The following is a 25,000-nucleotide window of genomic DNA, read 5'->3' as shown; positions in this document are numbered from 1 at the left end:
CCGTGCTGCTACCTTTTTGTGGTTCTTGTAGACGTTGCGGTGGGCAAACTCTTTCCAGCACAGCTTGCACTTGTAGGGCTTGTCCTCACTGTGAATGATCTTGTGGGCCGTCACCTGGTCCAGGCGCTTGAAGCTGCGACTGCAGATCTCACAGGTGTAGGGCCGCTTCTCTGGTGAACAGGACACAAACACACACCCATACACACACCCACCAAGACACACACCCACCAATTTCGATGCATTCTAGAAAGGCAGTGCACGGCCGGTCTATGCGTGTGTGTGTGCTTTTCCTTACCTGAATGTGTGATCATATGGCGCTTTAGTTGATTGGTTGAGATGAATTTCTTCTCACAGGCAGAGCAGTCAAATATCTCATGGATCTAAAGAGCAATGACGGACAGTTCATTTCATCGGTCAGTGGAAGGCATGCAATTCCACTGTTGCGCGCCTGCACACACACACACACAGAGAGGAATCGGTTAAAACACTGAACTGCCTTTGACATGGGAAGCCAAGGCCAGTGGTCTTGAGCCCCCGTGCTAAAAGGTGTGAAAAATGCATAAGGAACAAGACCAACATTTATAAAAGTACAAACCCCTGGACCGGGGGGGGGGGGGGCAGTGGAGAAAGACTCTGTATTCTGCTTGGAACATGGACAGGGTATTTTAATTGCAAGTTCAGGACCGTTTTTGACCTCCCCTCGGGTGGGATTCAGTTACCCTTACGCTGGGCCAAGTTTGAACAGTTACACTGCCGGATACAATAACACTCGATAAAAAGTTTGCAACACGTCTCTGCTGACGAATATCAACGTGGGCTCCGAGAGACCACACAAACGCACGAAACGGACGAACGGGAGTTACAGCAGACGGCTGACGGCCCTCGGCAGACCGGGGTGAAATAGAGTTAAAATGGCCGAACGTGTTCTGCTCAAAACCAACAGTCGATCCTGTAACTGCACAAATATCAGTGAGTGTTTCTAGACGCTCCATGTCACTCGAGACTAAGAAAACACATCTGAGGTACAATAATGTGCATTTTAGGCTGCTGTAACTTCTACATGGCCCATTTACTCAAGAGTTTCAATAAAATAAAGCTTTCTCTGGGATGGAAAGGCAGGTTATTACAAGTGGAAAATATACAAACATCACTGTACCAGGTGCCAAAGAACCAAAGTGCCAAAAGAACCAGGTGACGATTTTGTACTGTAACATTAATGCCAATAATGGTTTAGTAGCAAAAACTATCAAAACAATATCTTGTGTTAAAGTCGAGGAATACTGCGCTGCGCTTTTTGTGGTCTTGCTGTACAGTTTTCTTCTAACTTTCCAAGACATCGTGACAAAGTTCCACTGACATTAGCACGTTCCTGGAATCTCCGGCCCCTCGTGGACGTGGTTGCTGGTAAGCGAAGACAAGCCCATCAACCGTGACGTGATGCATGCACTAGTTAAACTGCATGGTGCAAATGTGTCCATCTCCTGCGGTCCACAATAACACTCTCTAAAAGAGCGTTGTTCCATCTCCCCACTGAGCCGTTTCCCCCAGCCAGAGCTGGGTGGCCAGACCTTCCCCGAAGCTCGGTCTGAACAGGGGGTTTTCTGAGCAACATTGAGCCGGTTAATCAGATGTGGGAAAAGACTGCTGATCTACGGATGCTCTGGAGGTAGGGAATGGGGAGCAACCGTAATAAGCGCCGTGTGACGCTGCCCCATAAGTCCTCCACCCCCCCCCCCTCCCCCCTCACCCGTCGGAGATAAAAAGCCCCAGATGGGACCTGTCCAGTTCTGGGCCAACAGCCACACTGCTGTCTCGGCAGCTGAAGTCAAGCAGCATGTGGCCAACCCCAGGATTGGGCTGGATGAGGATTACCCCAGAGTGGGTCTGCGCTGAGGCGAGCAGGGCTGGGATTACCCCAGAGTGGGTCTGCGCTGAGGCGAGCAGGGCTGGGATTACCCCAGAGTGGGTCTGCGCTGAGGCAGGTTATTCAGAGGCTCGGTTAGATGAGGTGTCAGAAACCGGCCACAGGCGGCAGGTCCTTCACCACTTCTCCCTTTCACTGAAGAACCGCTGGTCTTAAAATTTTGCTTAAGTGTGAAAAATTGCTCTAGCAGTAATCTTAAAAGACTTTGCAAAAATGTACCGATCACTATGCACAGCGACTTGGCTCCATAAGGCCAAGTGGCTCCAAACCTCCGGTTTAACTTTAGGGTGGAGCGGGTCCTGTACTGGCGTGTTTAGTGGGAGCTTCACAGGGCTTTTCGGAGCCAGCTGGACCCTTGAGGCCAAGGCTGAAGGCGGACAGTCTGCTGCCTTTCACTCTTAGATTTCACGGGGGCCGCGGAGATGAGTGTGTGAAACAAAAGACGACCTTCCCTTTGCACTCACGCCGACAGAGAAAATGTTACAGCGTCAACATAAACCTCACCTCCTACAGAGAGTGAGGCAGGGGGAGAGAGAGAGAGAGAGAGAGAGAGAGAGAGAGAGAGAGCGACTAGGTCAGAGAAACCGAGATATGCTGGAAGTGATGAGTATATTTGGAAAGCTGGAACATGAGCCAGTGAGAATCATAAACCCAACAGAGAGATGAAGAGCAAGAGGCTTGTGTGAAGAGGAGAGAGAGAGAGAGAGAGAGAGACATACAGACAGACACACAGGAGATGGACCAACGGAGTGAGTGGGAAGACGGATGAAGGGCCAGGAGGAGAGCTGGGATAGGAAGCGAAGATGTGTGATGGAGGGAACAGAAGAGGAGGAGGGAAAGAGAGGGATGGGGGGGGTGCGTCTGACCTTGCGATGTTCCTGCAGATTGACTGAAGAGGAGCATTTCTTATTGCAGATGGCACATATGAGCTTCCGGCGGGCATTACCTGAACACACACACACACACAGAGGGAGAATGAATCAGCAGTCAATGACAGCACAAGGTGAGAGCCAGCAGCCACAGAGCCATTCTTCACGCAGCTCAGTTGCATAGCAGTTGAAATAACATTTTGACAAGTGCTGGGACAGGGTAATTGATCAGCAAGGCCAGCAGGGTCAGGTCAAAGACAGCAAGCGCGACAAACAGTTAGTCAGGGTCAAAGGCCAACTGCCAGCTGTTTTCCCGAGCTAAAGAGTGGGAATGGGAGAAAAGGTGTTCGTAATAACACGAGATCCTTATTTATTTTACTTTGCATCACTCTAGAGCTTTTAAAGGTCAGAAAAAAGGAGCCTGTTAAGTGCATCTAGGAGATTGGTTCTACACACAGACGCGCACACGGCTCAAGCAGCAACGGTGGGCTCCGTCACCGGCCGATCGGGGGTCAGCCTTCGGGATTGCCCCTTTTTCCAACTGACTGTCACACAGACTCAGATCTCCCAATGAAAAGCCCTCTCTCCGATTACCACCCTCTTAATTACGCCGTGGGGTCAGGGAGTGACGAGCGGCAGCCGAGAGGCTGGAGAGGGGAGGAGTGCAGCCGAGCAGGGAGTGAGGTTGCACACGAGAGACGGAGGGGACGCCGATCTCCGCAGAAGACGAATCGGCGCGGCGGTCGGGCAGTGCGATTAGCTGCGAGTGCTGAAGGGTGTGTGTGTGTGCGTGTTGTACCAGTGTGAACGTTGCCTTTGTGTTTCTTTAGGGCATCTTTACTCTTGAATCGCTTCCCACAGCTTTCTACCTTGCAAATAAACCTGGCATCTCCTCTACAAGCTTCCTTGTGTTGCTCAAAGCTGCACGCACACACACACACACACACAAACACACACACATACTTTAAATTAAGAATGCTAAGAATTCCAAAACCGTGTGTGTGTGTGTGTGTGCGCGTGTGTGTGTACCTAGACTCGGAAGAGAAGGAGCTGTGGCAGAGTGTACACTGATGGACTTGGGAAGCGTCTCCTACTGAAGTTAGACCCTCTGTGCAGTGGAGGACACTACAAAACAAACCCAGCCCTCATATAGCACACGTCACACCTGCATGCTTCACACAGAGTCTGCAAAACCAAGGATCTAAAGCTGGAATCGGGCACAGTTCAGTCCCAGTCCACCCGGTCCAACTGTTAATAGTGATAAGCAGCACCATTACCCAGCAGTTCCCCCAACCCCACAGCTCCAGGGAGACGACCTAAACCGAGCAGGTACTGGCCAAGCCGTTACACTCGTGTCAGGGTCTCTATAAATGAAATGTTTCTCTAATGTATTTCTTTAAGTGTGCGCGTGCGTGTCTGTGTACTGACTGGCGTTGGAGAGCTTGTCTGACGGGGAACTCTTTGCCACAGTTGCGGCATTTGAACTCCTTGTCCTCGGTGCTGGCTCTCTGGTGCAGGCTCTGCAGGTGCTCGGCCAGCACCTCCTCACTGGGGAAGCTGCTCTCACACAGCAGGCAAGGGTGGTCCTCCTTCATCACCGACTCTATACACACACACACACACACACACACACACACACACAGTTCTGTGGTGAAAACACAAAACACGCATGCCAATCTGCAAAAGGCACACACCCGCACACCGACAAACCTGGCTCTGTGCCGAGGTGCTTGCCCTCTTTGCTGTTCTCATCTTCGTCTTTCATCATCTCATCCTCCTCCTCGTCTTCCTCTTCCTCCTCCATGTCACTATCCAGATAGCCAATCAGGAGCTCTGTATCTGTCTCTATGTCATCCACAGCCAGGTAAAAGATGTTCTCCCCATCCTATCAAAGAACACAAACACCTGCTTTTCTCTGTGGAGCATGGCAAACTGAACATTAAAGCAAAAAACAGCAACCTTCTTTCATTTTATTAGTTTTTATCATCTGTTATTAATAACAGTGACAGAGAGAGCATTTAAACATGTATCCCAACACAGAGGAGAGAAAAAAAAAAAAAAAAAAAAAAAAAAAAAAAAATCACACACAACCAGACTGGAAATTAAAGGTCACACGGTTTTGACAAGTTTGGGAAGCTGAAGATGGTTCATTCACAGCAGATCAAAAAACTGTCCCACATTTTAGTGGAGTGACATAAGGAAATCGAGCACAACTGGAGGTTTGGGCGAACTCCACTGTCACGGTTTGGACCAGGCATGCAGCGCCCTGATCTTTCCTACCAGCAGGGCACCATCCACAATGCACACTCGGATGAACACACAGATGAAGATAACCACACACAGACAGAAACGAGAGCCTAATGATGATGAATATCTAAGCCATCTGTTCCTATGGCTGTGGTTATACATTTCAAAGTAATATAGTGCAGACAGGATGAGAGAAATGGCTAATCAGAGACTCAGAGTTAGACACACACACACACACACACACACACACACACACACACACACACACACACACACACACACACACACGGGGGGGGGGGGGGTGGAGCAGTTCATGTGTTCCTCCTGATTAAGGTCAAAGGTCAAGAACTGGGAAACCCTAAATTTATCATTATCAAACCTCCATATCCTAAATGGGGTCAAACAGTAACCACTAATGTCTCATCTTTAACCTTTGTGCAACCAGTTTTTAAAAAGTAAACACCGAGAGCAAGCAAGAGAGAGAGAGAGTGCACAAGCGAGAGAGCGCATGCGCTCACAGCAGCTGCAATTGTCATTACTAAAACTTTTAAATGACAAACCTAGCAAGTTAACGAAAGCCGTCTTTAAACAAAATTCTGAACAAATGCCTTTATTAGGAAGTGAATTGGAGTGGTGTGAACTGACTTTACACCAGTCTTCAAAGTTTGGAACGACACCGTTCTAGTGTCTGGAGCTTAAAATGGCCACCTGACTCGGACAGATGAAGGTGGTGATGGAGAAAGAGACAGGAGGACAGCCAAGGAGGGATGAGAACGCGCAGGAGACGCAAAGAGCCAAGCAGTGAGGTGGAGGCCTTGTGGCTCCGTGTCAGTCTCTCCCTCTCTCTCCCCTTTATCGTGGCCCAAGCCTCATTACACCTCCTTATCAAAAGGGACCTTCAAAGCAGCATCACTGCATGACACACACGCGCACACACACACGCGCACACACACACACACACACACACACACCTGAGCACTGGGCAAGCACAGGTGTGCATTTCAACGCTTGTACTGTCTTTTCTGCCCCATCCCCACTCAAACTCCAGCCCTTTGCTTTTGCAGACTCCAACGTTTCCACACTCGTCACGCCTCTCAGAGAAACGACGCTGACCCAGGAACAGTTCCCCTCCTTTCCAAAGTAAAACAAAAAGTCACGGGTAGAGGAGCTGCACCTGATCTCGGACCAGGACTCCTGGGACAGCGGGTAAATGGGGGCCCTGCGGTGTATCAGTGGGATCGGTCTGGCTCTGTGCTTTCAGCGGAGATAAGATCCAGGAGGTGGGGGGGGGGGGGGTCTTGTACCTGGATGGCAGCCAGGTTCTTCTGCTCCTGACACGGAGCCTGGTGCACAAACCGGAGCCAGTTGGCATGTCGAGGGTTGCTGGCGTCCAGAATGTACAGCACATCACCCCTGTTCCCTCGAACCTGCAGCACACAGACGCACACAAACACACAAATCCATTCAACTCTGAAGCAGGTCTGACGAAGGACAAGGCCCAGCAGCGTCAGCACCTCATACCTGCGCTTAAAGCTAAATTACATGTCAACATGTTTATTTACAGCAAGGGCATGCATGGCAGCTGTAGGAAAACACTGTATTAACTGACTAACAGCCCGGTGAATCTCTGCTGATGAGTAAATAAACGTTGGTCCCATGCTGAACAACCATGTATATAAAAAGCCACTTTGTTTCGGTTATACGCGTCATCACCGCACTCAAAGAGCCCCTACGCCAATTTGACAATATAGACAACAGGGTGCTGTTGACGTTGACAAGCTAATGAGTGCCCTTCCAGCGTCTGGTTTTGGACTGTAATGATTATTTTGCATGATTGTCCCAGCGTTAATGGGTTGAAATGATAGCTAACAATGCTCTCACAAACTGTGAGGCAAGTCCGTCTAAAGCGCAGAGCTGCCGTGAAACCAGACAGCACATGAAAGGGTAGCGCAGCAGGCTGTATAACAGAGCAATCGCGCTCGCGCTCTCTCTCTCTCACACACACACACACACACACACACACACACACACACAGTAATTCGAGATTTCAATCCAGTCTATAGTAGTGCACCAGACTGTCATCCAGACAGATGTATAAATCTTCACAGTAACGTGGTCAAACACGGTCTGATCAAGGCTCTAATTAAAAACGTTACGTGGCCAAAAATAAAATCCTGGCAGAGCAGCGCTCGGGTGGCGTGTGCCCGTGAATGGATGGGTGAGTGTCAGAGGGCGCTGGGCATATGCCTGCCAAGGAAGGCAGTTATTAAGGAGGCCAAGCGTGCCCAGGCTCAGAACGTGGTGTGCACGCCCGCTCTGAACACGCTCAGCACACCTGCACCGGCCTCACTGAGGGCACCGAGTCAAGGCTGAGGGCTCACGATATGGCCTTCGGCTCAGTGCATACATCTGACTTCTACAGAACAGGGTTATGGACCATTAAGGTGAGGTGATGTTCATCCCTTAGTCGTCTTGCCTTCCAGCAGAACAACCACCATGCAAGACAAACTTTAGTGCATACTACGCCAGTGACCATATTAACATGGCTGCATTTAAACAGGATAAATGTACATGATCTGAGATGCACAAGTAAATGGGTTACGGAAAAGAATTTAAAAAGAAAAACAGAAAATGACCACCCCTAACAGCCCTTTAATGTAGACCTCTGGGGCTGTTAGAGAGAGAAAAAAAAAATATGGCTCAAAACAGCAGGCAGCACATGAAGTCTTCCCAGAAGGGCTTGCTGATAGGCACTCTGAAGAATTTGGATGTTAGGTCATCGTTACTAAAGATGCCTTTGCCGTTGTCAAACACTCCAAACGGGGTGAAGGCTGAGTGCACCCACCTCCCACATCAGCCTTGGATCCATGCTCTCATGCAGCTCACCGGGCAGTCTCTTCTCCCCAGCAAACGGACCGAACTTCTCTCCCTGCAACACGACACAGCGACTGAGGAGTCTCGCTTTGATGCACTCGGGGCCAAAACCAAAACTTGCAACAAAGATGGTGTTTTGCAAACAAAGCCCCGAACATGTTGCTCTGGGAAAGTCGAGCTGCTTTCGCCGCTTTTTTTTTTCCCCCCCTCTTATTTTTTAAAGCGCAAACCTTGGCCCTTTTCTCCCACAGACCTCGCCGACAACAAAGTTCACTCTCCGCCCTCCTTCAAATCTAACAAAGCGAGAGGCGTCCACGGCGAGGAACGGACCTCACGAATGCGCTTCGCGTTTAAACGCTTTTGTGAGGAAGACGCTCCGGCGGCGAGAACTTGCCGCCGACACGTTTGAAGGAAAGCTCGGTCAGCACACGGCTAGCTAGCTATCCTATATACGTGGCACTTCCCCCGCACCCTTTTCACAAGAAAGGATGAAATAACTTGTGGACAGAACTAAAGTCAGACACGAGACACTGCCGCAACCAAACGTTTCGCCCGCCGACGGCGTGTGGATGCAGGACGCGTCCACATCTATAACGCTCGTTTTGTCGCGTTTTGGGGTTTTTTTTGTTTTCCGTCTGAAACGGACCGACCTTCTTTACGCGCCTCGCCGTGTACAGCCCGACTCCGTCTTGAACTTTCGAAGACTTCAGCGCGAACCTGTCCGGCACGTACATGCCCAGCATGGTCGTTGAGGCCGCGGCAAACGGATACCGGACCTCGAAACGGACATTTACGCGACAGAAAGCGAGAAGTTGGGCTTCCCTCTCACGGAGAGACGCGGGGAGTTTTCGGGAGACCGTCGCTCGGGGTCTTGACGTTGCCCCGCACTTCCATGTTGCTCCCGTCACGCGGAGAGCGACGCGGCGCTGTGATTGGTGGAAAGTTTGTAACCAAGGGCTACACGTTTTCGCCGAGGTGATCTGAGGATGTGTTTACGCCTCAGACACGGCAGCAGCTGTAGTGTGTTTTTGGCGAGCAATTTAACGTTATTTTCCTGCACTGCGGGGCTAGAAATAGGGATTTGAAGATTTAAAAACGACTTAATGATTTTTTTTGAAGCATTGCCATTCACCTTAGCGCCATATGAACTCCATTCAGTACAATTTTCTTAATCTTCGCGCAATTTTCCTAACATCATGAGTCTGTAGACTGGGCCTGTCCATATTCCATTATTTTTCGAAAATTGCTCTAAACAAATCAATCACAACACCACGTTTTTGTAACTTATTGAACCTTTATTTTGTTTAATTTCTTTTAATGGTTTTTTTTGGAAAGCATAACATTTTCATGTAATCATCGTGTGGTTATAGCCAGCTAACATATGTGGCCAGGACTCGGACCTGGGCAAACCATCAAGGTGGTGGTGTTTTGGGTTCTTTGTTTGAGCCAGTATTTCTAGTTTTCATCCACATCTGAAGTGTGATTAGTGGGGAACAAATTCGTCCATGAGCTTTGCTTCCAGGTCATCAGTATGCTGACGCTTTGTCTTGCTGTTCTGATGTTTTGATAGGCCAGTCCCCAAGGAAGTGAAAAGAAGTTATCAGACAACAGTGCACATTAGAAGTTAGAACAAATGGATGAAGTGAGCACTAAGATTTCCACTACAAGCTTTTTGCACATGAAAATGCTCAAGCAATGGCTGTGTGTAAGCGTAGCTATTTAAGCCAATATTCTTACATCTCGATACCGATGGATTATGTCAATGCACACCAGGGTATGTCAGTACAAATACTGTGCTCTGCAAATTGTCACAAACAGAATGTACTTAACAGGGGCTAAACGCTGGCAAAATAAGTGCAATCTGGTAGCCAACAACATCCTCAGAATTGGTTCTCAGTATAATTCTCCACATTTGATCTACCTAAGGCCCTGGCAACCCAGACTAATTGGAGGCAGGTTTTATCCAGGGACAAGTTTGGAGGGAACGGATGTTCTGCACAGAACAAATATCTCTCTAAATCTATGTACCTGACAACGAGATGAGGGACAAACACACACACACACACACACACACACACACACACACACACCCCAGCAAACATCTGTGAACACATGCATAAACATGCACATCTGAGCAGACTTTATTGACTGCACCATTAAACACAAACCAACATGTTACTCTGCATGAGAGCTTTTTGTGTAATCAAGTGTGCATGGCTTTTTCACACAGATAGATAGATAGATAGATAGATAGATAGATAGATAGATAGATAGATAGATAGATAGATAGATAGATAGATAGATAGATAGATAGATAGATAGATAGATAGATAGATAGATAGATAGATCGATCGATCTCTTCTCTCTTCTAATAAGGACACTGTCAGTGAAGTGACGCACTGGTTTAATCCTTCCCCACCCATGTTCAAGCATTCTATGAGGAGCCACTTCTCCATCTCCAGAACATCCTGATTGGTGGAGAAGATGGTCATGTGACTGTGTTTGGTTGACGTGGTTACGATCTGGGGTCCTCAAAGGAGACAGAACCATATGCTTGTTTGTTTGAGAGTTGGTGTAATGGAGCAAATGCAGAATCACACTCTGGCTCTTTAAAAATTCAAGTCAACAGAAAAATAAATCGCTGAAGACATGATTAAATGAGCACATACTAAAAACATACTATTTACAATTCTCCTCTACACAAGCTAACTGTATCCCGGTGTGTGTTGTTGGAAATTTGTTTTAAAGGGAAACCATTTACCAAAAAAAAGGTTGCTTTTTTTCCTCTGAAATCTAATTGGTTATATACATTTCAAAGAAATCTTATACAACATTAACGTTTCCACATTTAAACATCCCACATCAAAGTTTCCACAAAATTTGTTGATTGTGTGTGAGTGTGTGTGTACATGGGTGATTGACTACAGGTGTGCATTCATATATGGGTGCGGATGTGTGTAATGGACAGAGGATGTGTGTAATGGACAGAGACAGGGGCAGTTCTAACTGTGGTCTTTGTGTGGCCCCTACTCCCGACCCCCAGCACCAATGACCCATGACCTTTCGCAGCCTTGCTGTCAGCACGTCTGCTGTAAAGGAGGGCTGCAATGATTAGGATCCAATGACCTCAGACCCGACCCCCTAACACACACACACTCACACACTCACATACATGCACATGCACACAGCTAACTCATCACAGCTTGCACTCTCTGAGTGCAAGACACAGTCTGTCATATGTCATCATCGCGACTGCAAACTGAGCAAACTCATGGCCTCTGAGACGGACCTGAGGAACATAGCCAAACAGCAAATGCCGACCTGCAGAAACCAACAGAACCCAGAAATCAACAGCACCCAAAAACCAAAAACCAACAGAACCCAGAAATCAACAGCACCCAAAAACCAACAGAACCCAGGAACCAGCGGAACCCAGGAACTAGAATTCTCTCAAAAGGTGCAAGTAAGGTTTTTCAAAATAACAGAAAATCATACTTGGTCTAGAGCATGCACAGTCATACTTGGTCTAGAGCATGCTCTCTCTCTCTCTCTCTCTCTCTCTCTCTCTCTCTCTCTCTCTCTCTCTCTCTCTCTCTCTCTCTCTCTCTCTCTCTCTCACTCCAGGCCTTCTTTTTCTCTGAGCAAATATTTTCTCTTCAGGGGAACCAGAGTTTGGCAACACAGCTCCCCGCGTAGCGGATTTTCCTCCTGAGTGGACATATTTCTGCCGGAGCCCAGCGCCTGATCCCGAGTGATCTCGCAAGGTCGGGACGTTCTTTGCTGCCTGTTTCATTTTCACCTCGGTGCTCAGGAGCAGACCGGCCGGCTCCAGCTCCGGTCCTGCCCCACCCCCGCCGGCCGGGGCTCCTCTCCCCATCCCCGCATGGCCGAGACCGAGCTGTTAATGGTTTTTCTTTTGTTGGGAGACTGTTGGATCCTGGGAGAGGATACTGGGAGAGAGAGAGAGAGAGAGAGAGAGAGAGAGAAAGAGAAAGAGAATGTAGAGACGAGAGCAGAGTGAGAGAAGACAGAGATCTTTGTTCAGATTGAGCGTGAGAAAACCACCGCCATCTGACGAGGACCACCGAGGCTGGGGACCACCCCTAAGGAGGGACGACGAGAGGGTTTAGGGCATGTATGGAACATGTCTCACCCAAGATGGAGCAGGAGAGACGAAGGCGATTTTTTCAGGAGAGTTCCAGCAGTGGAACATGTGGTTCCGGTCCAAAGGCCAACACCGGTGTACGGCTTTACATGAGGGATCTTCTCACGTCTTTGCCAAAAGTGAGACGCAGCCACACCTCACACGCTCCTGGACAGACAGAGACGCTCGTTTCCCACCTCTTTGTGGACCTGCACGTGGACCTGAGCCCAACATACAGTGTATGTGTGTGTGTGTGTGTGTGTGTGTGTGTGCTGGCTCATGTGCAGCAGGAAATTGGGGGAGGGGCCAGCACAAAGTCTCAAGCGACAGAAAGACTGTTACCATCCCTGCAGTCACACACCTGCCTGAGCTGGAAGACGGGATCACTACCTGATGATTCACGACAACTAAACGGTGACGTGCCGCGCTCGTGGCTACAGTTTATTGTTTCTCAGGTGTAGTGCATGTCTTCCATGCTGCCATACCCTCCAATGCTGTCTCTTCCCAGAACGTTCTATCTTGTGTAGTGTAGCGATTTTGTACATCTAAATCCACGTGACTGCGTCTCGTCTCAGGTTCACCCGTGAGCTAGCTCAGCTGGAGTGTCATGAGCACGTCCAGAGGGCCGAGAGTCATCCACAGGTTGAACACATCAAACGAACGGTTCAAAGTGTATTCACATGTCGGTTTCCAACGATGGTGTTCCCAGGAGTGGATCAGCAAGGTTCTGGTTTAGCAAGTGTGTGTGTGTGTGTGTGGGTTTTTGGAGTGTGTGATGGAGCAGACACCCCCAGCCTCTGAGGACTCCGGCTGGGCCTCTCTGGGAGCCTGCAGGATTTTCAGCGTTTCTGCTGTTTTTATGCAAACAGAATCACACACAAGTGCCACAAACGGAATATCAGTGTGTGTGTGTGTGTGTGTGTGTGTGTGTGTGTCACTCTGAATTTAGAGCCTTCTTCACAAATGCCCTCCAAAAGTGTCACTGAGATCTGAGTTCAAAATTGGGACACCCCCACACGCACACACACGAAAAAATACACATGAGGAAAAATCACAGTTAAAAGTACAGTGCTGGTGTATGGCGCTTGCTCTTGAATATTTCCAGCACTCTTTATTTTCCCCGGCCGCTGCTTCCCGCTGCGCTTCTCTTCCAGACGTCCTCCTCAGAAACATAAAGCCGCTTCTTTTACAGCCCTGGAGTCCCCGGTGCAGCGTGAATGTGTTTATTTGGTCTATCTGAGCCTTGTCTTTTTTTAATGATGCAATCGTGAATTGCTTTCGCAGCGAGAAAGTCCTGTTTTGATAGCCCTGTTATCGTTGTTTTCCGAGTGAGTTTTGGCAACAAGTTGCAGCAAATGGGGTTAACAAATGTTCCAGGACCAGGGATAAACTGAGGTAAATGGACGCTGCTCCTGTGTGTGTGTGTGTGTGTGTGTCTGTGTGCAACAGAAAGATGCAGACGGAAAATGGAGGACACAACACGTTTGTGTGCGGAACTTTTTTTTGTGATTGACCACTCCAAATGTCCTCTGAATAGGACACACCCTCCGGATATGACACATACTCTGGATATGACACGCCCTCTGGATATGACACGCCCTCTGGATATGACACACCCTCCGGATATGACACGCCCTCCGGATATGACACGCCCTCTGGATATGACACGTCTTCCCGATATGACACGCCCTCTGGTCATGTATATGGACCTCTTTTATACAGGATCAAAGCTCAGCAATCCCAGATCTTTTCCCAAACATTTCCCAACTTTTCACAATTAGTCCAGATCAGCACGGAGGCCAGCGCAACCCAAGTGTGCTTTGTCTGATTCTGATTGGTGGAGAACTGGTCTTCTCAAGCGGCATGTGTTCACCAGGCAGGGGCTGTCTTGGCCACCAAGCAGAAAGCTTTTAGAGCTCACCTGTATCTGATCTTCGCTGTGAGTGTATGCGTGTGTAACAGAGGGAGAAAAGAAAGGGTTACGAGAGGAGAAAGAAAGAGAGAGAGAGGGGGAGACAGATGAAAAAGAGGTCGCGTGTGCATTCATGTGTGGTATTGAATGGCACTGTTTATTTCAATGCATGTATGTTCCTGCACACATGCATCTAATCGTGAATGCAAGCCTGCCATCAGGTTGTTTGTGAGTGTAGCGAGACCCAGATTTCCTGTGCTCCACAACAGCCTGCCGAACTTCGGGGAAAAAACGGAATAAATTGAAACCACGGTTTCAACTTGTCTGAGCACCGAGCAGATCTGTGGGGAAAGTGCAAAGTGTCAGTAAATTGGGTCTCAACGCGCCTGACCGTGAGTTCTGCGTTGCCATCTGGATTCGGTACACTTTCACCATGGAGCTGAGCAGGTCGAGTCTTGATTGGTTGCAGGTGGCAACAAGGAATAGCAGTAAGTCCCGCCCCCTCACAGCTCTGTGGTTGCCTGATTCGCTCCAGCATGGCTGAATTGTCTTGGATTTGCCGGTGAGGCATTATACCTGATGAGCTAATAATTCACAAGGCTGCCTTGCCATGCTTACAAGTTCACTGTTGAGGCTGTGTGTGTGTGTGTGTGTGTGTGTGTGTGTGTGTGTGTGTGCGTGCGTGCGGAGGCTGATCCACACGCCCTGTTCTGCGTAAGTGATGGTCCCTGCAGAGAAACAACACCAGGCCGCACACCAGAGGGATTACTGGTCTCTATATTTAGGGTTTTATGTACATGAATATTGGCAGAAGCACTCGGACAAGAGCCCGTTTACACGACCCCAAAGCGGCTTATTCACTCACAGAATGAGATAATACACAGACAAAGGAAGACGAGCAGCGGCAGCGCCGTGGCGACCGCGCGGCCCCATCAGAGAAATTTACACATAGCAGAAATCATTATAGCCGAGAGCGAACAAAAATATAACAGCTCAATTAACAAAACAGGAACTTTAAGAGGTATAAAATAATTTAAGAACTCCTCCTAAACGTGTCGTGAGTACTTGGCGACGGGGGGCGGGGGGGGGGGGGGGGAGTTGCTGGACCAGCCGACCAATGGACAACACAGAGGGCAGTGGGGACAGGCGAGTCAACACAGTTCGCGTGATGTGGCTGAAGCCAGAGAAAAGCTGGACGGGGGCGGGGGGGTGGGGGTTCCGGTTCCATAGCAACGAGGACAAGGGATGGAGTTGACGGCGCCGGCCAGCAGGGGGCGGCGCTCGCGACTCCATAATTAATGGAACCCGTTGACGGATCTCCTTAACCCAACTCATTAGGAGAAATACACAGGACGCTATCTCTCTTTAGAAGCAGTTCAGTATCTGCTGCACAGAGCTGGTGGTGTGCACCAAGTAGTCAGTCTGCAAAAAACACACAACTTAGTAGAATATCACTTCCAGTTAAATAAACTTCTTTTTTTCTCTCATTATATATATAATATATTTACTTCTGTGCAGAGTCTGTTTTGTTTTTTGTGTTTTTTTACATTTTCTCATTTTTATTTCTTTATTGACGCATTTTAGCAGTTCTTCCTCGTTTTCACCAGCTTGCTCTGGTACTTGACAGAGTGGCCACTGTGTCCGACCACGTAAACGTCCAGCAGGTAGCTCTTGCCCGGCTCCAGGCCGGCGACAGTCTCCGTGGTGACGGCCCTCTGCAGGTTTGCGCTGTGGAAGTACTTGCAGAGCACCTTGTCTGCCTTGCGGCGCGTCTCGGGCCCCGCACACTGGTTCCGTTCACGCCTCTGCTGCTCCTCGCCGTAGCCGGGCGGCACCTCGCGCCGGTACACGCAGTACTTGTTGCGCTCCTGCGTGCCGAGCCAGGCGACCGTGACCGAGTCGCACGTGCGCAGCCGGTCGAACGCCTTGACCCGCGTATCCTCAGGCAGCGAGGGGAAGGGCTGCTTGCCGGCAGCGCGCGTGCTCGCCAGCACGCGCAGCGACGAGGCCCCACGCCGCGAGCCACGCAGCCGGATCTGGTACTTGGCCTTGGGCCGGCCGCGCAGCTGGAACTGCCGCACGCCCTCCACCGTCTGCGAGAGCAGCAGCTTGCCGTCGCGCCTCACCTGCAGCTGCACGGCGTCCAGGCACACGTGCACGTGCAGGGTCACGCGCTGGTGCGAGGCCACGGGGGTGAAGCGAAGCAGGCGGCTGCCACGCCGGCGCACGAACACGTCGGCTACCTTCCCGTCCTTCAGCTCCAGGGTCTTCTGCGCCGCCTCCTCCTTGGTGCGGGCGAATGTGCCCACGTACGCCGTGCTGGCGTTGGTGGCCGCGTGCACGGCGAAGACGTCGAAGTAGTACTGCGTGTCCGGCTTCAGGTCCGACACGGTGAAGATGTTCTTGTTGCCGATGCAGAGCTTCTGTATGTCGGAGGACCTGCCGAGCTTGGTGGCGTAGGAGCGGGCGGCCTTGCCGACTGGCGCGCGCTTGGTGGACAAGGACGAGGAGCGGTCCTTGCCGAGCTCGTTCCCGGCTGGCCCGAAGCCGAAGTGGGCAAAGTCGAACGGGCTAAAGTCCCGGCCCGGTTTGGGCGCGGCCATGAAGCCGTCGTCGGGGCCCATCTTGGCCTCGACGGCGCACAGGCTCTTGAAGTTGTGCTCCTTGTTGACGACCACGCAGTACTGCACGGGCTGGCCCATCAGAGAGCCCGTAGGGGTGGGCTTCCAGGCCAGCGTCACAGTGGTACGGCCCAGCGCGGTCACGTCCACCCGCGGGTCGTACGGCAGCTCTGGGTAGGGCTGGTCAGATTCGGGCGTGGTACTGGCGTACACCTTGAAGCTGCTGTCCTTCTCGGTGGAGAAGACCTCCAGCTGGTAGAGACCGGAAGGCGAGCTGGCGGAGATGAAGGACTCCACGTCGTTGCCCTTGTAGAAAAAAAGCTCGGTGCCTTCGCTGGTCGTGACCTGCTGCTTCTGCTGTTCCAGGGGCTCTGGTTCACCTGCAAAACACACACACACACTTGGATTAGGTTTTTTAGGGGGAACACACATATCCTCATACAAACACACATAAAACACACACCCAGTAAGAAGTGCTGAGGAGATGATTTGCAGGCACTTTCTGGTTGAAAACATACATACACAACCTTGTTGGTTTTCACACGCGCGCACACACACACACACACAGAGGAAGCTATCACAACCATTAGGAATAACTGACTACTCCGGAAATCCACTTTTTTTGGTTGTTTGAAGATCCATGACCAATGAATGCTGCCCAGTCCTTCCAATAACATCACACTTTCCTCTTTCCTCCACACTTTTTCCCCCATCTGGAAGGCGGATGGCCACTCACACTTCTAGCGGCCGTGTTTTCTCTCCAAACATCATTGGGACACCTCACCCCTAACACCAGGGCTGTGGTACACAGAGTCGCCTTGTGGCCAGTCTAGTCCAGGCCTATCAGAGCTCAGAGTAGGACCTGGCTCAGCCAATCAGGGCTTAGACCATGTCTAGTCCAGGCCTATCAGGGCTCAGACAGGGTCCTGGCTCGGCCAATCAGGGATCAGACCAGGTCTTGGTAAGGCTAATCAGAACTCAGTCAAGGCCCAGCCCAAACCAATCAGGGCCCAGTCCAGACCCGGTCCAGACCAATCAGGGCCCAGTCCAGGCTGGGACTGGTCCAGGACCGGTCCGGACCTATTCCCTATGGTAGCACAATGTTATGTTTGTCTCGCCGGCATGTTAAATTAACACACGTAGTGCTCAAAGGCGTAGTTGGCGGCGGACGTGCTGGCTAAACAGCGAGTGTGTACAGAGACGATGGGATTGGAGGAGAGTGATGTACATCTCGGGATGTTTATACAGTGCATGCTGTGGGAAAAAAAATAGGATGTAGAGCTGTTTTAAAAAAAACAAAACAAAACTCTGCAGACACTGTTGCTCCACCTCAGATGATGATGATGATGATGATGATGATGAATGACTCTTCCTCAACCACCCACTCTTTCCGACGGACAGCAGCCAAGTAGAATCATAAGGCAAACCAAGAGGGGAATGTTACACATTTTGTCAAATCAGAACCACTAAATAAGGAACCGATCTGTGGATTAATATGTGAGTGAACGATGAGGGCTCTGTCTTTTAGCTGGAGGGTCTGGACCCTATTACCCAGACCTCCTCCACACACACACACACACACACACACACACACACTCACACACACACACACACACACTCACACACACAAGCTGACAACATCATGGCAGCGTGCACACATGGACATCTTTTGGACTCATCCGGAAACACACGCGCACACACACACACACACACACACACACACACACACACACACACACACGCCCACACGGACATAACGCACAAACGATGCGTGCAAGCACTTTCATGTGTGTAATGACAGCCTCTCTGCCTCCTCTCCCCTCCCCCACCCCTTTAAGTGAAACCGCTGCTCCACTCCACGGCTGCTGCGCTGTGGGTCCAAGGTTTGTTGGGATTTGTGTGCTTTCAGAGACTCTCCAGCTGGGGAGAGAGAGAGAGAGAGAGAGAGAGAGAGAGAGAGAGGAGGATGTGGTGGAAAGAGAGGAAGAATATCGGGGGACAGACCGACGACAAGAGACGAGCTGCCCGGCCGACATACACAACAAGAGGCTACAGGGAAGAATTACGACCTTCCTGGGATGGGGGGTGAGGTCGTGACCCTTTTTCGCGTGAATTATGTGCTGATTTGATTGAGCTACGGGAAAGAACAAGAGACTATTCATCCTCTATGATCTCTTCCCCTCTTTAGTTTCCATCCTCTTTCTCCCAGATTGTGGACGTCACTTGGGGTTTATGGCCAAGTGTGACTGCGCTGGCTTCAGACACATTCATGTACACACATGCACACACACACACACACACACATACACACACACAGACACAAACAGAGTTAAAGAGTGTCCACACAGGAAAAGCTTGGCCCCTGCAGAACTGGGCCCCACCACTTCACAGACAACAAATATTTACCCAGATTCGTGGTCAGTCATGCAGTCTTTCCTCTGCTTTTGTAAATCAATCGACGACTATTTTTACCGTTTTCGCAACCGCCTCTCTCTGCAGTTCAAAAGTCGTTTGAGCCGGCTGGCATCACGCTGCCTGGCACGCACTCATGCGGCATCACCTTATAAAAAGGGCCAGTTTTAATAGCATAAACTAAAACGGATTTGTAGTAAAAATAAAATAAAATAACTAAAACAAATACAAATACCAGTGGCATGTCTGAAAAACACGTGTTGGTCACTGCGACCCATGCAGTACGGCGTAAGGAAGCGTATCTGGGACGCGCTGTTCTTTAAAGCAACACATAAGGACGTAACGTCTGATTCTAATCGCCTCTAATCCTTGGAAGACAAACAGATGGAGATATGTGGCTGGGGATTAAAAGATGTATTGATCTGTGATCGTAGAAGTTTCCTTCTCTGAACCCTAGTTTTACAGCTTCCGGTGTAGTGGCTAGCAGGCTAATGACAACATGTTCAGATACCTATTATCAAGCACACTGTCGGGACAAGACTAGGACCTCTAGAAAGTTGGACTGCACATTAATTGCTTCTTTTTTCTTTTTTTCTTTATTATTGTGGTGATCGTTGTTGGCCAGAGGAGGATGGGTCTTGGTTCCTCTCAAGGTTTCTTCCTCGTGCTCTAGGGAGTTCTTCCTCGCTACTGTCAGCCCTTGGCTTGCTCACTGGGGGCTTGGACTTAGACATTTGTAAAGCTGCTGTGTGACAACATCTGCAGTAAAAAGCACTACATAAATAAATTTTGATTGACTGATTGACTGTGATCGTTTATAAGCCAATGCAAACTCATGTTTTTAAAATTCAGTGGTTAAAGTATTGCTTAGTAATCAGAAGGTTGCCAGTTCAAGCCTCACCACTGCCAAGCTGCCACTGTTGGACCCCTGAGCAAGACCCTTAACCTTTCATTGCTGAAGTTGTGCTCAGTCGTAATTGTAAGTCGCTTTGGATAAAAGCGTCAGCTAAATACCATAAATGTAAACGTATCTGGGCCAGAGCCGCCTGGTCGTTTTGGGCGCATGCATCCATCCACTTTGAAAACTGAAGCGAGAACAGGCGGTGCAGGTGATGTACTGATGAGTGGCAGGTGGGCGGGTCCTGCTCTCCTACTCCTGCCTGGGCATAGAAGAGGAGCTGCTCCCGTTACCTGAGGCCTCGCCGCTAGCCTCCTCCGGCAGCTCCTGGAGTGTCAGCCTCCACTCGAGCGGCGTGTCGCACGGCGTCACCGTCACAGACAGCGGTGTGTTGTCTTCCTCCACCACAAAGTAGTACCTGGGGAAAAGAAAGGAAGCGTGCGAGTCCGCATGCGCCCACAGAGCCAGATGGGGGTGGCTTTCGGAATGACGCCCTTAAAGCTAGAACAGTTTTCTGTGCCAATTTCAAGACAGTTTGAACTGCCTGAACACAAAAAAGTAGTGTACACAACTGGTGTGCTTGTATGTATAATTACAGCAATTCCATACGTGTTAATATATAACATTTGACAGCATATGCGATATGTGATAGCAATTACACGAGACATCTCCCCTAACACAGCTAGCCAACCTCCTTATAAAACACTATCTAATGAAGACTCGCCTTCTGAGTGTTCCACCGTGTCTCACCTCTTATGCTCTGCTGCCACTGGGCTAGCAAAGTATTATGATGCTAATCAACAATCTTCTGAGCACATGAGGACATAGTGATGGTTTTGGCACAGTAGACCCACTGATGAGGTATAACAGCAAAGAGCACCAATATGACCCGCTGTAGCTCTCTATATTACATTACCCACTGTGACTCTGTATATTACCTCACCCACTGTAGCTCTGTATATTACATCACCCAGTGTAGCTCTCTATATTACATCATGCACTGTAGCTCTGCATATTACCTCACCCACTGTAGCTTTGTATGTTACATCACCCACTGTAGCTTTGTATGTTACATCACCCACTGTGGCTCTGTATATTACATCACTCACTGTAGCTCTGTATGTTACATCACCCACTGTAGCTCTGTATATTACATTACCCACTGTAGCTCTGTATATTACATCACCCACTGTAGCTCTGTATATTACATTACCCACTGTAGCTCTGTATGTTACATCACCCACTGTAGCTCTGTATATTACATTACCCACTGTAGCTCTGTATATTACATCACCCACTGTAGCTCTGTATATTACCTCACCCACTGTAGCTCTGTATATTACATCACCCACTGTAGCTCTGTATATTACATTACCCACTGTAGCTCTGTATGTTACATTACCCACTGTAGCTCTGTATATTACCTCACCCACTGTAGCTCTGTATATTACATCACCCACTGTAGCTCTGCATATTACATTACCCACTGTAGCTCTGTATATTACATTACCCACTGTAGCTCTGTATGTTACATCACTCACTGTAGCTCTGTATATTACATCACCCACTGTAGCTCTGCATATTACATTACCCACTGTAGCTCTGTATATTACATCACCCACTGTAGCTCTGCATATTACATTACCCACTGTAGCTCTGTATATTACATCACCCACTGTAGCTCTGTATATTACCTCACCCACTGTAGCTCTGTATATTACATCACCCACTGTAGCTCTGCATATTACATTACCCACTGTAGCTCTGTATATTACATCACCCACTGTAGCTCTGTATGTTACATTACCCACTGTAGCTCTGTATGTTACATCACCCACTGTAGCTTTGTATGTTACATCACCCACTGTGGCTCTGTATATTACATCACCCACTGTAGCTCTGTATATTACATCACCCACTGTAGCTCTGCATATTACATTACCCACTGTAGCTCTGTATATTACATCACCCACTGTAGCTCTGTATATTACCTCACCCACTGTAGCTCTGTATATTACATCACCCACTGTAGCTCTGCATATTACATTACCCACTGTAGCTCTGTATATTACATCACCCACTGTAGCTCTATATGTTACATTACCCACTGTAGCTCTGTATATTACCTCACCCACTGTAGCTCTGTATGTTACATTACCCACTGTAGCTCTGTATATTACCTCACCCACTGTAGCTCTGCATATTACATTACCCACTGTAGCTCTGTATATTACCTCACCCACTGTAGCTCTGTATATTACATCACCCACTGTAGCTCTGTATATTACCTCACCCTCTGGCACAGCCTCTAGAGTTATCGTCCCTAATTTGGTCAGTATGTATAAAAATGTGGGATTTCAACTTAAGGGTATTCCATTTGCTACCTGTGACATTAATGTCATGTTGCAGTTTGCAGTGCAGTGCAGTCAGCATGGAATCGGAACGGCAGAGCTGAGCTCATGTGAACCTGCTCTACATGATGTAGTTAACGCTCCAGCAGAAAAGACATCCAGCCAACTCTCACACAGCCGTCAGCCGTCAGCCACAAGATTTAAGCCCAGGCCGCGCTGGCCCATGCCGCGTGTGGCAACCAGTACAAAACCGCAATCGCCACCCACCACACCGCTCACTGGGTCCATGTGGACGGAGCAGGTAAGGCGGAGAGTGCGAGGGGACCTCCCTCAGCAGAGGGCGGGAGCAGACCCGGGGCACTGGGAGCCGTGGGGACACAGTGTTTGGGACAGTTCATTCACCCCTGTCCCTCCATTGACCATCCCATCTTCCCGAGGGAGCGTGGGAGAGAGCGAGTGTGATGGTGTGCACTTTTGCGAGAGACACCTGCTTCTCTGACCACTTCTTCATCAAAAGCGAGTCTGGTTCGAACATGCACACACACACACACACACACACACACACACACACGCATTTCCCAGCAGTTCATTCATAATGCATGTCTCCCAGTACACCCATCAGCTGCATGCTGGCAGTAATAGATTCCACATTGTCCATTAGCACACTTGAAACGCGTCCACACATGGACATGCTAAGCAAAGCAAGGTCCTCTGTGTCTTTGAAACCATGCTGAACGTTTGGCTTTGTGACGGGCGAGAGGCAGACACGGAGCCTCCCTGGAAAGCACGTCTGGACGTAACTATTGTGTTCTTTTATTCCACAAAATCTGTGTGTGTGTGTGTGTGTGTCTGGTTTATGCATTCGTGTACGTGCAGCCATACTTCTTAGGGGTGTCTAGGAACAGGTAGCCGCTAATCTCAGCTCCATCGGGGATGATGGAGGTGTCATGGAACAGGGCCTTGTCCCGGATCTGCATCTGGAACAGGCCTTCATCACGTGTGGGCAACTTCTGCCCCTCTGCCCCCAGCACCAAGAGCAGCAGTAGCAGCACGCCAAGGCAGCCCAACGCCGGTCTCATCCTGTGGGGACGAGAAACAGAGGAGAAGAAAATGAGAAAAAAAAAAACAGAGAAACACAAGGATCTGGACGGATGGTAGGACAGGGTGCGCAGTACACCGCCTGTGCCGTCACCGAGCCGGCGGTCCGGGTTTAACGTAATCATTTGCAGATGAGCGGGAAAAAAAACAACATCTTACTCTGACGACCTCTTTCACTCCCAAAACGGGCATTAGAAAAGGCCAGAGGACTTAGGTGCTGCGTGTCAGGATTGTAAAACGCCCCACCATTACAACACATATAGTTCAGCTTCAAGGGGAACCAGTCCTGGACCACATAGTGCAAATGGACCCGTGTACTGAGTCAGTGCGCTTTGATGCTTCCTTGATTTGAACACAGAAGCAGAAGGCGCTAGGCCTATGGTATGCAGCTCTATAAAGAGTACACACACATACACAGACTCACGCATACACTTTCTTTTCATTAGACTACATAGAAACAATCCTACTTCACACTGGTTTGCCATCACTCTCCCCGAGTTCATCCAAGACACAGCGAATATTCATTTACGACCTAATTATCTCTCGCCCACCATAACGAGGACGTGACGCCACTTGGTGATGTCGTATAAAACCACTGACGGCCATTGCGGCTCTGGCGCGCTCGCGTGTGTTTGCGCCGGGGCGGGTCTCTCGTCTTAATCTGTCCATCGTGGCCTGTTTTACCGCTCCTCCTTCCTTGGCGTGCTAATGCCAGATCTTATCCTGGCTCCGTGTAAAAGGTTCTTTAATGCTCTGACAATGCTGGTCAGATTTGCCATTGAATAACCCGATATGACTCAAGGCTTCCGGTATTTTTGATCTAGCTGAGACACTGGCATATAAAGTGGTTAAGAGAGCATGCTTAAAACCCCCGTAGTGGGAGATGTCCGAAGTTGAGGAGTAAAAATTATTGATCTGAAATTCATTTTATCATTGTGGTCAAGTGACGTTAAAGGTTTTGGGTTCAGAGTTTTTGGTTCCGCCGGCTGATTCAAATGACCCCGGCCGACCCAACCCCCCACCCCCATTTATGCTTTAATTCAGATCAGCCTCGATGGTGTGTGTGTGTGTGTGTGTGAGTGTGTGTGTGTGTGTGTGCATGTCCACTTATTACCCAGCATGCAGTGCTGAACCAAATCACGCCCCTCCCACTTCTAAGTGGGACTCAGATCATATCCTCTGTTTATTGACTGGCCCCCATCGATCGAAGCTGATGGGAAGGTCCCGCGATCCCTGCTGATATAATCAGGCTAATGACAGCAGATTAGCCTGATTATATACTGCCATTTCACCGCAGGGGAAGCGCGAGAGAGCGCGTGTGTGTGTGTGTGTGTGTCCTTGCAGTGACCCACAGCTAACCACTCCTCCTTTAACCCCTCTGTTCTTCAGCGTATTCTTCCTGTTCTTCTTCCTTTTTCACTCCCACTGACATTTACACAGACATCCTTTCTGCTCTCTCCCACCGTCCCAGACCTTTGCTGTCTTCCTGCTGTCTTTACGCACATCCGAGACGTTAAACAGCATTTTAGAATTTTGTCACTGGTGAAAGAGGTTCTTCGGTGTTACCAGCAGAAGCAGGCAATCCGGTGCCGCTCTCAGAACGCACTCCCGTCCTTATATCACTGACGCTAGGAGGTTTACAACGATCCG

At 49.4% G+C, this 25,000-nt stretch overlaps 2 protein-coding genes across 6 annotated transcripts in view; both read right to left on the bottom strand.

The window, feature by feature from the left end:
• prdm5 (PR domain containing 5) overlaps nucleotides 1–9,980 on the bottom strand; it is a 34,050-nt gene extending 24,070 nt beyond the window's left edge. Inside the window, exons 1-10 of one of the 5 annotated variants that reach the window (XR_014119242.1) lie at nucleotides 8,565–9,978; nucleotides 7,886–7,969; nucleotides 6,345–6,467; nucleotides 4,504–4,678; nucleotides 4,222–4,396; nucleotides 3,823–3,918; nucleotides 3,593–3,714; nucleotides 2,791–2,870; nucleotides 296–380; nucleotides 13–170 (exon numbers count right to left, since the gene is read on the bottom strand). Coding sequence is in view for 4 of the 5 variants with exons in the window: in XM_081704781.1 (XP_081560907.1) it covers nucleotides 13–170; nucleotides 296–380; nucleotides 2,791–2,870; nucleotides 3,593–3,714; nucleotides 3,823–3,918; nucleotides 4,222–4,396; nucleotides 4,504–4,678; nucleotides 6,345–6,467; nucleotides 7,886–7,969; nucleotides 8,565–8,657 (1,191 nt within the window). In the remaining variant the exon portion in view is untranslated. Of the gene's footprint in view, nucleotides 1–12; nucleotides 171–295; nucleotides 381–2,790; nucleotides 2,871–3,592; nucleotides 3,715–3,822; nucleotides 3,919–4,221; nucleotides 4,397–4,503; nucleotides 4,679–6,344; nucleotides 6,468–7,885; nucleotides 7,970–8,564 lie in introns of all 5 variants that reach the window. The other 4 variants (XM_081704781.1, XM_081704780.1, XM_035521161.2 and 1 more) reach the window with 4 other exon arrangements.
• A 4,750-nt stretch (nucleotides 9,981–14,730) lies between these two features.
• ndnf (neuron-derived neurotrophic factor) overlaps nucleotides 14,731–25,000 on the bottom strand; it is a 15,712-nt gene continuing 5,442 nt past the window's right edge. The window contains exons 2-4 of the mRNA XM_035521163.2: nucleotides 23,135–23,332; nucleotides 20,195–20,319; nucleotides 14,731–16,971 (exon numbers count right to left, since the gene is read on the bottom strand). Coding sequence (XP_035377056.1) covers nucleotides 15,551–16,971; nucleotides 20,195–20,319; nucleotides 23,135–23,331 — 1,743 coding nt within the window. The 5' untranslated portion in view covers nucleotide 23,332 and the 3' untranslated portion in view covers nucleotides 14,731–15,550. The remainder of the gene's footprint in view (nucleotides 16,972–20,194; nucleotides 20,320–23,134; nucleotides 23,333–25,000) is intronic.

Source organism: Electrophorus electricus, chromosome 21 (genome assembly GCF_041902795.1).
Source record: "Electrophorus electricus isolate QZ-2024a chromosome 21, ASM4190279v1, whole genome shotgun sequence".
Taxonomy (NCBI): Eukaryota; Metazoa; Chordata; class Actinopteri; order Gymnotiformes; family Gymnotidae; genus Electrophorus; species Electrophorus electricus.
This window is presented reverse-complemented; position numbering and strand designations above follow the sequence as displayed.